Source organism: Musa acuminata, chromosome BXJ3-8, assembly GCF_036884655.1.
Source record: "Musa acuminata AAA Group cultivar baxijiao chromosome BXJ3-8, Cavendish_Baxijiao_AAA, whole genome shotgun sequence".
Classification (NCBI taxonomy): Eukaryota; Viridiplantae; Streptophyta; class Magnoliopsida; order Zingiberales; family Musaceae; genus Musa; species Musa acuminata.
The window spans coordinates 43,425,240-43,438,701 of NC_088356.1; the positions used below are offsets into that span (position 1 = coordinate 43,425,240).

General features: G+C 38.7%; 1 protein-coding gene across 1 annotated transcript; it reads right to left on the reverse strand.

Moving 5' to 3' along the window:
• Window positions 1-1,889: 1,889 nt before the first annotated feature.
• LOC135644472 (elongator complex protein 2-like) lies at window positions 1,890-12,544 on the reverse strand. The gene is made up of 10 exons (XM_065162059.1): window positions 12,318-12,544; window positions 12,125-12,212; window positions 10,520-10,605; window positions 9,211-9,364; window positions 8,467-8,627; window positions 7,709-8,380; window positions 7,267-7,576; window positions 6,002-6,219; window positions 3,774-3,951; window positions 1,890-2,695 (listed from the first exon to the last, which is right to left on the reverse strand). The coding sequence occupies exons 1-10, from the start codon at window positions 12,444-12,446 to the stop codon at window positions 2,205-2,207; spliced, it is 2,487 nt and encodes an 828-aa protein (XP_065018131.1). The 5' UTR covers window positions 12,447-12,544; the 3' UTR covers window positions 1,890-2,204.
• Window positions 12,545-13,462: the final 918 nt, after the last annotated feature.

Below are 13,462 nucleotides of genomic sequence, written 5' to 3' on the forward strand. Positions count from 1 at the left end.
TACTGTTGTGGGTTCCTTTACTGCGCTCGCAAAGGGGAGCCCATCAAAGAAAAAGTAGCAAACGGAATCGCTTATCCCATATCTCTCCGACAGCGACCTCCGACCGTGGCGGGCTGCGGGGGGACCACCAACCGGGCGGAGCTCGAAATGACCGCAGTGCCCTCGACCTCGACGCCGCCATCGGGAACGACGTGGAGGGCGGTCTCGTCATTTCGAGGGATAAAGAAGACTCGGGTAGGGTGGGGGACGAGGGTGCTCGTTGAGGCGCCTTCGCCTTCTGGGAATTTGGCAGACGCCGGAGATGGCGAGCGCGTTGACCACCAGTCGAAAGTTGTGAGAGGACGGGAATGGCCTCGGTGGTTTGACGGAAGGACGCTCGTGTCCTCCGTCCCCCATCCCGGCGTCGTCTGACACGAGACGGCTCGAGGGCCGAGGTCACGGGAGGCCGCCCGGTGCGCGCGGTGACGAAGACGGCGCTTGCTTTTGTCGTTGCGCCATGTGAGGCTTCGCGGGGGGATCCTCTCCAAGTGCAGGTTTTAACGAAGGAAGCTCGACTGGCTTCTTAGATATCGGGCCCACCTTCTTTTCGTGAGTCGGGACTCATCGAGCCGTCAGATCGTATAACGTTCCCGCACTGTCATTGGACAGGATCGCCCCGCCGGACGCGAAAGACTGTGTTTAGCTTCCCACTTCGAGTGGAACCGGTAATCGCAGGCAGTAAAAAAGCCATTGCTGCGTCAATCAAGTGGCAGGTAGCCGTGCGAGTATCGTTGGAGGGGGGAAACGCCAACCTTTGTCTTCTTTCTTTTTATTGTTCTTCTTCTTCTTCTTCTTCTTCTTCTCCATTTCTTACCAATAACAAGTTTGAATATATAGTTGATCTGTGTGCTTCTTTCTAATATATTTCATGTATTTCTCGTCAGAGGCATCTCACGTTCTTAATTTCTTGGATCGAGTGTCTTTACATACCACGCCATATTGGACGAGATTTGAGTTCCTGTAAGGTGTTGGGTTACATCCCGTCCAATCTTATACCACCCGATTCGACAGTGCTAAAATGGCTGATATTGCGTGCTTTGGGGGAAAAAAAAAATATATATTTTACCTATAAAAGCTTTTAATATTAAATTTCCATCAAATGATAATCTCCTTAATTAATTTTTAATTTAAAATATTCTTTTATCAATTTGATGAAAATATTTTCTATCCTTCAAGCGTTGTCATTTTCGTCACCACCACTCTCAATTGTCATTGTCGTCAAGCTTTTTATCGTGAGCAATGCCTCTTCTTCTTTCTCTTCTTTTGCTTATGGAACGAAAGGTCGAGAATATTTTTGTTAAATTAACAAAAAAATCATCGAGCAAAAATTAATTAAGAAAGCGCCATTTGATAAAAGCCAAGACTATTCTAGATAAAATGTCAAAAAAATCAATCCAGCACACGAGAAAAATGAGATTATCTTAAGCTTTTTGGATCGCAAGCAAAATCAATGCACAGCCTCACGTGAAAATGAGATTATCTTAGCCTTTTTGGATCCGTTCAGCAAGCAATCAATGTGCAACCTTGCGAATTATCTTACCAAAACTAGTGAAAAACACATAAAAATCAAGCTAAGCAAAACCTCAAGCAATTGTACAAGAAATCAAAACCAATAAGCAACAAATGATCTCATGAGGAAGTTGTTGCGGCTCACGAGGGCCACAATACCTAAGTTAGGTTCGTGTATCCCTCAATCAGATTTGAGATGAGTAATCTGAGATGAATCAGGAAATCCTTTGCGTTATTTTAAAAAATATGTTTAATTTGCCATTCAGATCTGATTGAATCAGACCGAAAATACTTAACCTGAACCCAGCCTGTTATCCCAATGGGTCATCCATATCCAAATGTGTCCATAACGATGAACCTTTTGATTCATGAAAGAAAAGAAAAAAGGCTAATACAACACATAGTAGTCTCAACAGAACCCACAAATTTTTTGGTTACAGGAGGTAAATTAACATTCTTGCTGCCATTTTTGGGTGCACAACCAATAACATGATAACAATACATGATACATAGCCACCATCGGCAAAATCATACTAGCTGGAAACCCATTTCATGAAACCCTATCTGATCCAGCAAAGTGGGGCTGTATTTCCCTTCAGATCAGAATGAGAAATGACTCTGTTTAACATTGGGGTTAGTACACCTGACAAGCATCTTCAATAATCGCAGACCTTGAACACCCTAACACTTTGATCCGCTCCGCAAGATGCAAGTTCCGTGGCCCTTGAATCACCAGCGCATCGCTCCCTCCAAGCTAAACGGAGCACCGTCGAAACATGGCACAGGACAGGATCAAATCGAATCGAAAGAACAGCACTAAATGCTGATGGCTCTGAGTCATGACCAGCGGCAGTTTTTCCAGCGGAGACACTCCAAAGTTCGATGAGACCATCATCCATGCCAACAGCAAGAATTCCAGAGTTAATGGAGCGTTCACGGCCCACCCAAGCTAAAGCTGTAACACTATCATGGAACTGGGGCAAGATAGAAAGCTGCTTGACAGAAGAGGAACCGTCAACAGCCCAGATTTTGACAGTCTTATCCCTTGACCCTGTTGCAAATTCATGGCCGAATGGGTTCCATGCACACGCCCATATTATTCTTTTGTGTGCCTCCTGCTTGGCGATCAGATGATGACTGGTGTCCCCTAATTCACAGAAGGATAAAATCATCTTTTCAGCAAAACATATTATAAGGTTCACCTGAATGAGGTTATTAACAAGTCATAAATATAAGAGACTATTTCAGATAAAGATTAAGGAACCAGAGCCAAGTGGAGATTCTTCAAATTAAATCACAATCTCCAGTAAAAAATTCTAGTATATGATTAACATCAGATTTCAGAGAAACATTCGAATACTAAAAAGATAAATATGATAATGATAAGATTTTTCTTTTGGTAACAGTTACAGATAGTAATTGGTTAAGAAGCCCACAAATGTCTATTGTGATCAATTGAGTAGCATATGTTGCCTTCCTATATAGTCATTAAAATCGCATAAAAAGCAGCTCAGAATGTTGGTATGTTTGTACATGTATAAAGACAGATTTCTAATAATAATCAAGAAGCAAAATCTATCATGTATATACAGATGTTTATATGTGTTTACTGTTATCATATAATCTACACTGAAATGCATAAAATATGTCTCAGATGTGAAAAGAAAGATTAAATCAGATGTAATAAATAGACCATACTTCTGATTTACTCCAAACAGGCTCAAGGGTTGGCCATCATTACAAACCATATAAACTATGAAATGGTTTTCAAGGAAAACTTTTATGTTCTGTAAATGCAATTACTGGTTATTCAGGTAATCAATGTGGTTTACTCAGCTTTCCTTTGTGCCAGTATTTTAACAGCACAACAGTCTATTCATGGTTCCAAACTTATTGGTGATGACTAACATAAGGGTTGCGCTTACTGCAGCACCATGAGATGTAACCGAGCACCTTCTGACAAGAACTCACATCTGGTACAACATGGCATGGTATGTACAGACACTTAATACAAGAAATAAGATGCCTCACATATCATTACCCTTGGTCAATGAGCAATATTTTAAAGGGTCAACGTCAACTCTCAAAGTTTGGATATAAGACAATTTGGTTTTATAGCTGACATGCTCTAATGTCAATATTGAAATACTTATATCCAATGTTTAGCTATAAGACAGATTGAAAAAAGCAAACATCTATCTTCATTAATAATCAGAAAAACATACTGGATTTTCCAATTGAGAAGATGGAAAAATGTCGATCCCTTGAAACAGACAAAAGAAATGCATCATCGTGAGAGAATTCCAGCTGTGTAACTGTTAAGTTGTGGGATTGTAAGCGACCAACTGGTTTCCAAGATCCAACCTGCCATAGCCATATTTCTGCTACAGTTGCTGACTGCGCCTGCATGATAGAAAAGAAAATATATATCTTTGCTGAAACCGTAAGTATAGACAACTGACAACAGAGTCTGTTAAAAACAACTTATTGAATTTAGTGTCATAAACAAACTTATCATAAACATTGGCATTGTATTAGATAGAACCTGAGTAAAAGAATTGAATGAAGAAAAAGCTATCAAGCATTAAAATGTCAATTTAAGAGTCATATGTCAAAAGCACGTAGAACTTTTGGGAAAAAAATATTTTCTAAAGAACAAGTTCAAACTATTTTACTTGCTATACAGATGAAAAAACAAACCATTCACAATTTCTAGCTATGTTAAAAGCATCACAGAAGTCGAAAAATACATTGTGATTATGGGGAACGGTATAAAATGCAAGAGGGTTCAAACCATAAAATCAACATTTTTGAGAGGTATAAAGCAAGAAAATGTCATCCAAATCATAATCAAGAACCTTAGAGAAAATGTGGTACGAGGTAGTTAACCTGGCTATGGTGGACCACCAGAATTAAGACTTAATTAACCACTTCCTCTGATGTAGAGTCTTTTTCTTTAGAAAAACATATTCTCTTTTATCCTATCCAAAGCTTTTCAAAGAAAATGATTGGTGCAAGGTTCAACATATTGCCCTAATTGGTCTGTACCAGATGGTATTTACTGGTCCAATGAAAAATGAAGGGTGGATTGCCACCTTTTAGGCAGTTCGGGACCTATATAGGGGTAACCCGGTAATCTATTAAAACCTGGCTTACTGTCTGATTCAAAATAGTTAATTCGGTCCAAGTATTTAGGGTTAACCCCCCTTCCTACAATGGCCCCACTCTCGTATTTGCCTCCCTCAATCCACTCATCACCACAAGGTACTCCTCTCCTCATTGGCCTCCTGACCTCCTCTCATCTTCTCCTCTTCCCCCTCTTATTTTCCTTCTCCCCTTTCTCTGTTTCTTCTCCTTCTCATCCTTCCCCTCTTTTGGTACTATGGTACATACCGATGTATAGTATGTCAGTATGCCAGTACATACCTGACCCGTAGCAATACAACCAGGGACTCACACGGGCCCGGTATCCTAGATCTAGACCCATGCATGATTAAAAATGTCATAAATCGATCCGTAACATGCAGTATTACTAGTCCGAGGCTAAACTGGCATGCAGAACAGGGTTTTTCACCCAGTTCCATCTGCTATCCAGGTTATTGCCCCAGTCCGGTTCAGTATCAACATCATAAATCGATACGTAACATGCAGTATTACTAGTCTGAGGCTAAACTGACACGCAGAACAGGGTTTTTCACCCAGTTCCATCTGCTATCCAGGTTATTGCCCCAGTCAGGTTACCACTCAGTAATCTGCATGAACAAAGTGGTAAACTCACCCAAAGGACGCTTGAACCAAGTTTGATAGTTGTCGCTATCTTTTAGGTAAGATCTCTCATTCACTCAGTGCTATCTTGTCGCCCCCTACTCACTACATCCCACCTGCTCAATATATCTCTGTGTCTCCTAATCCTCCTACTCTTTTTCTTTTCCTCTCCCCATATCACTGTCAACCAATATACTGATGTACCATGTATCATTATATTGGCACGTACCAGATCCATATTGGTCCATCCAAGGATGGGTATGGGTCTGATAACCAAAATTTTAAGTCATGTTATGTTTTACACTATACTAGCTGATCAAAGATCAGATACATTGATTTTTGGACCAATCTTAAATCAGGTCAGCCAATCCAAATCAAGATCATTTGATTTTAAAATGATAGCTAGATGACTAGTCACACCATAAAACAGAATAATTCAATCGGATTTGACAGTAAGGTTACCCGTGTGGTCTAACCTGAGGGGTAGAGGGACCATGGTGATATTGAATTGAAAGTATTAAGAATCAAATTGACTAAATATTAGTCGATGGATAAAATCAAAACATTGACCCAAACTTCAGGGACCCTGTTGTCATTGTTCCAAATATTAATAGACAACATAATGAGCAAACTACAGCTTAATAGGAACAATTTTTCTATATTTGAAAAGTTCATATCAGTAATATACCTTGCATGAAGAAGCAACCAGCTTTCCCTCATGGTCACAGCAAAGAGAGAACAATTCATTTCCATGACCATAAAGTTTGTGAGACTCGGGCCACAATGTATGCCATGATAGTTGCTCCTCAACGGGAGGTTCTGTAAAAACAGTGGGCACAGCATCAGGAACTGTTTCCAGAGAGTCGGAAGCATCACTCTGAAGCCTGCTTGGAGTGTCAGTGTTAGCTGCACATCAACACAATAATATCAGGCGCAACTATAACTCAGACATCACAATATAAATAAAAAAATTATACAGACAACACATGAGTACAAAATCCTAGAACAGAAAAACTGGGTAGAAGAAGGCTGAAAGTAATATTCATTACTGTATGCTGGTATGTAGTTGGATACTAAGACTAACAATCAGAAGTAGCAATAATATCATTTACAAATCCAAGGATGCTGGATTGAGTCGATATGCATTTATGACGGTTTGGTCACAGCAACTGAAAAGAATGAAATTGCATGAGGCATAACAATTACAAGAAAAGAAAATCAGATATTGAAACTTACTAGACTATAATATACATATATATGTGATTGTATTACCTATGGTTCGCCTTATCGATCCGTACCAATATAGTGACCACCTATCGGCACAGTATATACCGAGCTGTAACGAGTTATACTGAACGTACCAACACATGGTACATGGGGGCATGCCGAAGTATCACCCATACCAGTCCCTTGTCAAACTGGTATGTACTACTCGTACTGAGCAATATGTCATGGAATGGCAAATCTTGGATTACCGTAGGTGATTGTCTAAGATCTTACATAGACAATCAAAACCACAAGAAAACAAACCAATATTATGAGCTTCCAAGGAAGCAAAATGCAAAAAATAGTTCATAAATATTCAAAATTTCCAATATTTTGAAAAAAAAAGATAGTCAAATTCCACAAATTGGTGGCCTAACAATAAATAAATTATGCACACCTATCATAGAATCATTTCGTAGGAATTAAGTGGCACTACTTACAAGCCACAATGTTAGTCAGCTATAGAAATCAGCCCAAATCCAGATACTATTTGGTCACCTATTAAGTGACTAAAACTAGCTTCTAGCCACCCTGAATAATTTCTTAAATTGATTTGTTCTAGACCAGGCAGCCAAACAATGGAACCACAATTTAGCATGGGTATACCAAGTACCAACTATATGAACCAACAATACTATTGACTAAACTCGGGTATATATCACCAAGTGATCAGGAAAAGAACCTCACCATGCATATAAATGGGCTTCTGTGATAATCCAAGAGCAGACATGTTAGCCCCCAAGATCTGTACATCTTCATTAATATCCTCAAAGCAGACAGATTTTTGGACTGCATGCATAAGAGTCTTCAAAAATGATAAAGGAGACTCAAAAACTCTAGCAACTTTTTCATCAGCGCCACTAACAAACCGATGATTTCCAGTCCCTTGTATGATGGCGACACAATTAATATCGTGACCATGAACTTGTGGACGAGCGATTTCATGCCAAGGAGTCCTATCACCTTCACTATGCCATGGAGCAAAAACCCGAGTAGTCTGCAAATAAAGAATTGACATGACATTAATGAACTAAACAATGATAACTCTTGTAGAACCAGCTAAGCATGCAATTGACACAATGATGACAAAGAACAATCAGAAAGCTACATGATGAGCAAAATTACTAACTTGGTCATGGCTAACAGATAGTAAATATTCACCATTCCTGGCCCATGCAATGTCTGATACAGAGGCAAAATGACCAGAGGGGACCTTTTGTGGCTGCCAATTTTCAAAATCCATGCCAGTGTTTCTCCATAAATGAAAAGATCCACCATATCCATGAGCAAGAATTGACCCACCATCTGGTGCCCAGTGACCGCCATAAAAGCCCAAGGCAGAGTGACTTAACTCACCAACAGTCACCACATTTACCCAGATACCAGTGTTTTTCTCAGGTCTCCATATCATCATTGTCTTGTCCATAGATGCTGACAAGATGCTCATTGGTTGGTGAGCTTTACTTCCATTAATAAATGGAGACTGCCACTCAACAGAGTATACCCAATCTTCATGCCCAACAAGCAAAGATTCCAAAGAAACCTGATAACCAGTAGAACCAGCCAAAAACAAAGGGCCTTCAATGTATGATGTCAAGCCAATTCCTTCGTCCTTCTTGTACGGCACCTGAGAATTAGATGAAGAAAGATGCATAACCATCTTCCATATGCGTATGCTTCTGTCCTGAGATGAACTTGCAAGGAGAAGGCTTTCATTTTCACCATCTAAACAAAGAGGTAAAGAAAAGTCCAAACTTCTGATCCAATCTGTATGACCTTTTAGCTCACAAGCACGAATAAACTGAATATGTAAAACTTACATCAGTTATCAATTTGAGTGAAAAATGGAATAAGAAAAAGTGAAAACTCTGGGCAAACTTCACTTACATTCCCTTTATGATCACCAAGGTAAATGTGAATCTTTTGGTCTAGGCCCCCCATTGCTAAAATAACATGCCCTGATTCTCCTGGCAAATCTGCTAAAGACAGTGCAACCATAGGCTTTGAACCCACAGAGAGAGACTCCAAGCAAGAAATTTTGCAATCTCCTATCACATGATCAATGTAAGAACTCAATTAGTCAAAAGATATTGATGAAAACTAATGAAAAAATCATTATTTGTAACAAAATCCATAAAATTAAAAGCAGCATCCTAGTGCAAAAGGCACCCACCAATGTGGGAGCTAGGGATGGTCAATGTAGCAACCTTGCTCTGGCAAGCAAGCTAAGAGACTTTTTCCAATGACTCTACCCTAGTCATCCAAGTTGCAAAGTCACAACTTTACTAAGGCACCAAGGTAAGCTAAAAATCAAGACACTCATTATCAGTATATTTTCAATAATTCCAGGCCAAAAGAATTACCAATGACACAAAAATACATTATTGCCTACTATGACTTGCTTCCTTTCCCTACCATAGTCTTGCAAGTCAAGATTCTGGGGAAGAGGGCAGTCAGGCAACCAAAGTTGCTTTCACAGATCTGGCCGAGCATATTGGCTGCCAAATCAATCAATGAATCTCATCAATCATCATGATGAAGAAAGTATGTGATGTGCTTTCTTGTTATTATGCATCATATTAAGTTCAATAAACAGTAGAAAAAATTAATTTAGCATAGATATTAACTTACGCAAAGTAGCATATGGAAGAACCAATTCCCATATAACAACAAGGCCATCAGAAGAAGCAGAAGCAAACATTGCTGTAGTATGGGAAATTATCAGGCCACTTAGACATGTAACACCTTTCTTATGCACGTCTGATACTTGTAAAATACTTCTCCACTGTAGCATAGACCATAAGAAAGAAAAGGTAAATTATGATGTTAGTTAATTGGCATAATCAATTAGATAGACTAAAATCATTTGAATAATAGAAAACGATGGAAAGAGATATTAAACAGTTCTTTGACCAGCACTTATTTTAATAAAGGTCAAAACAAAGCGACTAAAATTAAGATTAAAGAAGCTTCTCAATGAAAACTAGGACAACTATCATAATTTCCTGAATATATACCAGACTGGCTCTAACCCTGAACTAGTGCACAGGTTTTAAGTTAAACCAATTTGATCATTGTCTATAAAGTAGCCCCTACAACAATTTGCAGGGTCAAGCACTACATTACATATACAATAGCACCTTAAAGTGTTTTCGACTTATGGTGACCGCTATAATGTTCTACTGGTCAATGCTTGCTACATTGCATGCCTGTAAAGGTTGCTTGATGCCCAATTCAACATAAATATTTCTTAAAAAAAAAATGACTATACTATTAAACCTCCACCACACTCTACTACAAGGCCCAAAACTCTACCCTGATTAAGTTAAAAATTAAAATTGTTATATTTTGATATAATGAATTTCCATTTCAATATCATAATACAACTACTCAACATAAAGCTTGTAACCTCTAACGTGGACATTTGGAATTTAAATCTTTGTTATATTGAATTACAGGATTTCTTTTAATAGTATGAATCATAATTTACGTTAGTTATCTGCTTTAGACTTGTGATGCCCGGTATAGCAACCACTATACTATTTGCCATGAAAGCCCATTGCCACTGTGTGTCTGCTATTTGTTATCTATAACATCAATTTGGTTGACTCTAAAGCTCAAGTATCCAAGAATTTTCACTTCTTGGCAACCAGGACAAAGAAGAGAAGAAAAGAATGTACATTTTTTTCCTCCCTCAGTTTAAAAGCCTTTAGATCTTTTATTTCCGACTGGTATCAGTTAACAGCAATGAGATAACTGTTCAGAATGGCAGGTGCAAACCAGTATGACTAAAAACAGTACAGGACTAATATACCAAAAGGCAATCCTTGACAGTGACCACAAAAATATTAATGTGTCTTCAAAGAAGAAATTAGGAGAAAAACAGATGCTTCAAAATTCAATATCTACAGAATAATGTCAATGTTATCTAACTGAATACCTCTCTTTTCTTGAGGTCCATTTCCCATACAATGAGGACACCATCAGAACTTCCTGACAGAAGATAATGCACCTCGGCATGTTGAACTGTCACAAACATTTTTTAGTAATTTTAGAATCCACAAGAATTATTTTAGAAGTATACATCATGACCAGACAAAGTTGTGATTCTTCTTCCTATAAGGTGCATTTAAATAAAAGAAACAAATATAAAGGCACTTTTAGACCCGTATGTCTTTAAGAAATCATCTGTACAGTCTGACTACAGGATAATCTTTCACCATTTGGATGCAAGGATCTCCTACAATGAATCATAAAAGAACAAATATGAACGAAGATAGTTCAGTTGAAAATAAATAGTCCTAACGGAAGAGAAAGATGGACAAAACATAGAAAAGGTAAGTATACAAATCATTCAGCTTATCAGCTCTCATCTCCATTTATATCCATTTTTTCCATTCATTTCTCTATAAAAATGTTGTCGACGAGTAAACATAAAATGGGTAAGTTTACATTCATAAAAAATGATTTTTAAAATAGAATAAACCACGGATTGTGCCGGTGGTCAGTGAGTAGAGTAGCTAACCTCAAATTTTCAAAAGGCAGGGGAGAAAACCATGGAAAAGATGACTTATTTGAATAACCCGGTGACCTACCAATTGGCTTGAGAAAATCAGGGGGGTCCTTCCCCCTGAATAAGGCCTCAAAGCTGGTGTATAATCCACCTTCTTCCCCTTGGGTAGAGGAAAGGTGTCTGATGCAAGCCCTTTTTTGGACCTCCAAAAACATGTTAATTCAAAGCTTCCAAACTAACAAAAGGTGGGCACCATCCTTCTTGTCAGCTCTTTCAAATCAGTGATATTCCCTTTTAATCAACATAATTATCTAAGCAACAGCTTTAGCATTCTTTTCCAGGACATACAAAGTAGAATTAGAGGCTCAAAAATTGACCTACATGGTGATATGTTAGTTTCACACATCCTCCTTTTGGGTGGAAAGTATTAAGAAATCTTTGGATCCTCTTTTCTTTGTATATATTGTACCAAAAGAATCCAAAGCTTTGTCAACCGTCACAATTTTAAGATCCGTTTCCATCTAATAAATAGGTCCTAGATATCTCTTCACTGGTTTAGCAGATAGTCACCAAAGAACTGAACCAATAGGCCAGAATATATGTTAATACTAACCAGTTATCACCAAAAAGTTCAGCTGCTTGCTGATATTTTTAGTAGCCAATGAGTTAAAAGTTAAAAATATCACAAGAAAAGCTAAATTTACCGATCATAAACAAAATATGATGCCTTCACAAAGCTGGTCCAACTAACTGGAAGATCTCATCTGAAAATTCTGTGAAGAATCTAAATTCTAAAACTATAAGGAAAAAAAGAAGTAAATAAATGTCTAGGCAAGTTAATTTGTCAGGCAATCAAGTAAACAATTTGAAGATTTCTTCTAAATAATTAATAATTGCTCAGTTACATACAAAAAAGTTACTGGCGTTATGAATTGCCCACCTTTTTTTGTCATGCACACAAAGAAATAGCGAGAGTTTATCCTTATGATACTTAAGAACATCATAATATAAAGAAAAGAAGAAAGGTGACACCTTTGAAAGCATCTTTGCTAGAAGGAAGCCACTGAGTACAGTTAACGACGGCCTTGTGCCCAGGAAGCGTAGTCAATATCTGAGCAGTCTGCAACATAACCACAACAAAGGAGAACGAACGAATGAGAATCGAAAGAAAGCGGTCGAGAAACTAAACGAGGACAGGAGAGAAGACATGGAGTAGTCCACTCACCTGCGGGCAGAAGATAGCGACGGCGTTCTGGGCGCCGAAGGCCACCAAGCCCGAAAGGCCCCAGGAGACATTGTTCACGATGCGGTTGCAGCCGGCGCCGATGAATTCCCGTTCGACCGCGAGCGCCATCGCCGTCGCGGCCTCTTTCGTGGAGAGTATACGGCTTCGGAGAGGACGACAGGACGCTCTATTAAACCCTACCACGAACACCTCTGGCGGTTTCCCGGCGTGGCTTTCGTCTCGGTGAATCGGATTGTGGATCAACCGGTAACCCGATTTCTCGATCCGAATCCGATAATATTTATTTGGCTGATGTGACCTCAACTCTGACGCATCCCTCTCCTCTTCCCGTCGAGCTCACGCTTTTTAGGACTCGCCTGTGCTACTCTTCATTTACATGATGCTATGGTTTGATCATTATTATTTTTTGGTTAATCAAGATTCATAATGTGAAGTCTACTCGATTCAAATATGATATGGACATATCATGAAGGTCTCTCTCGTAGACGATAAAAGATTAATTTGAATATATTATATTAGTATCATATGTAAAATATATATTTCTTTTATTGTCACTTAATATTTTATAAGGGATGATAGTTATGAGATTAGTAGTCTTTTCGAAATATATTTTTGTCTCTAATTAATTAAACTAAATTTGATAAATAAATACTTTGTAGGTCTTTTTCACCTGCAATAGTTCAAACAAATTTTATCGTCATAGTAGTGTCAATCTAAACAACCTAAAATATGAGATATAAATATTTTTTACCTAAGAAATTTTTTCGTACACCCACGACTCTTGTAACGCATCATCAAAAGAGCAATTTTTTAATCTCTTATATACGTTGTAATATTTGAAAATCAAATCAAGTTAGATCAATTTTGATAATGTATATTTTGGATCCAGGTTACGTCACAATCAATGCCACGCTATGCTACTGTCAAGTCAACAAAAGGAGCACCCCCACACGTCGAGCCAGAATCCGTACCAAAGCGTTGCTCGGTACATCCTATCTTGGAAAGCTCGGGACGGCGTCGTATGGCGCCGTTTTGCACGTCCCGAGACGACAGCCGCACAAAGGTACCATCTTACCTTCCGAGGATCAGCCACCACACAAAAAATCGCATATGACCGACTCTCG

What these genes read in the sequence shown, in the direction of transcription:
- LOC135644472 (XM_065162059.1), bottom strand. Translation starts at nt 12,446, where the DNA reads ATGGCGCTCGCGGTCGAACGGGAATTCATCGGCGCCGGCTGCAACCGC. An exon ending in TGGACCTCAAGAAAAGAGAG is followed by an intron (nt 9,365 to 10,519) that starts GTATTCAGTTAG and finishes TCTATGCTACAG; the next exon opens with TGGAGAAGTATTTTACAAGT. An exon ending in TGGTTGCTTCTTCATGCAAG is followed by an intron (nt 3,952 to 6,001) that starts GTATATTACTGA and finishes TCTATCATGCAG; the next exon opens with GCGCAGTCAGCAACTGTAGC.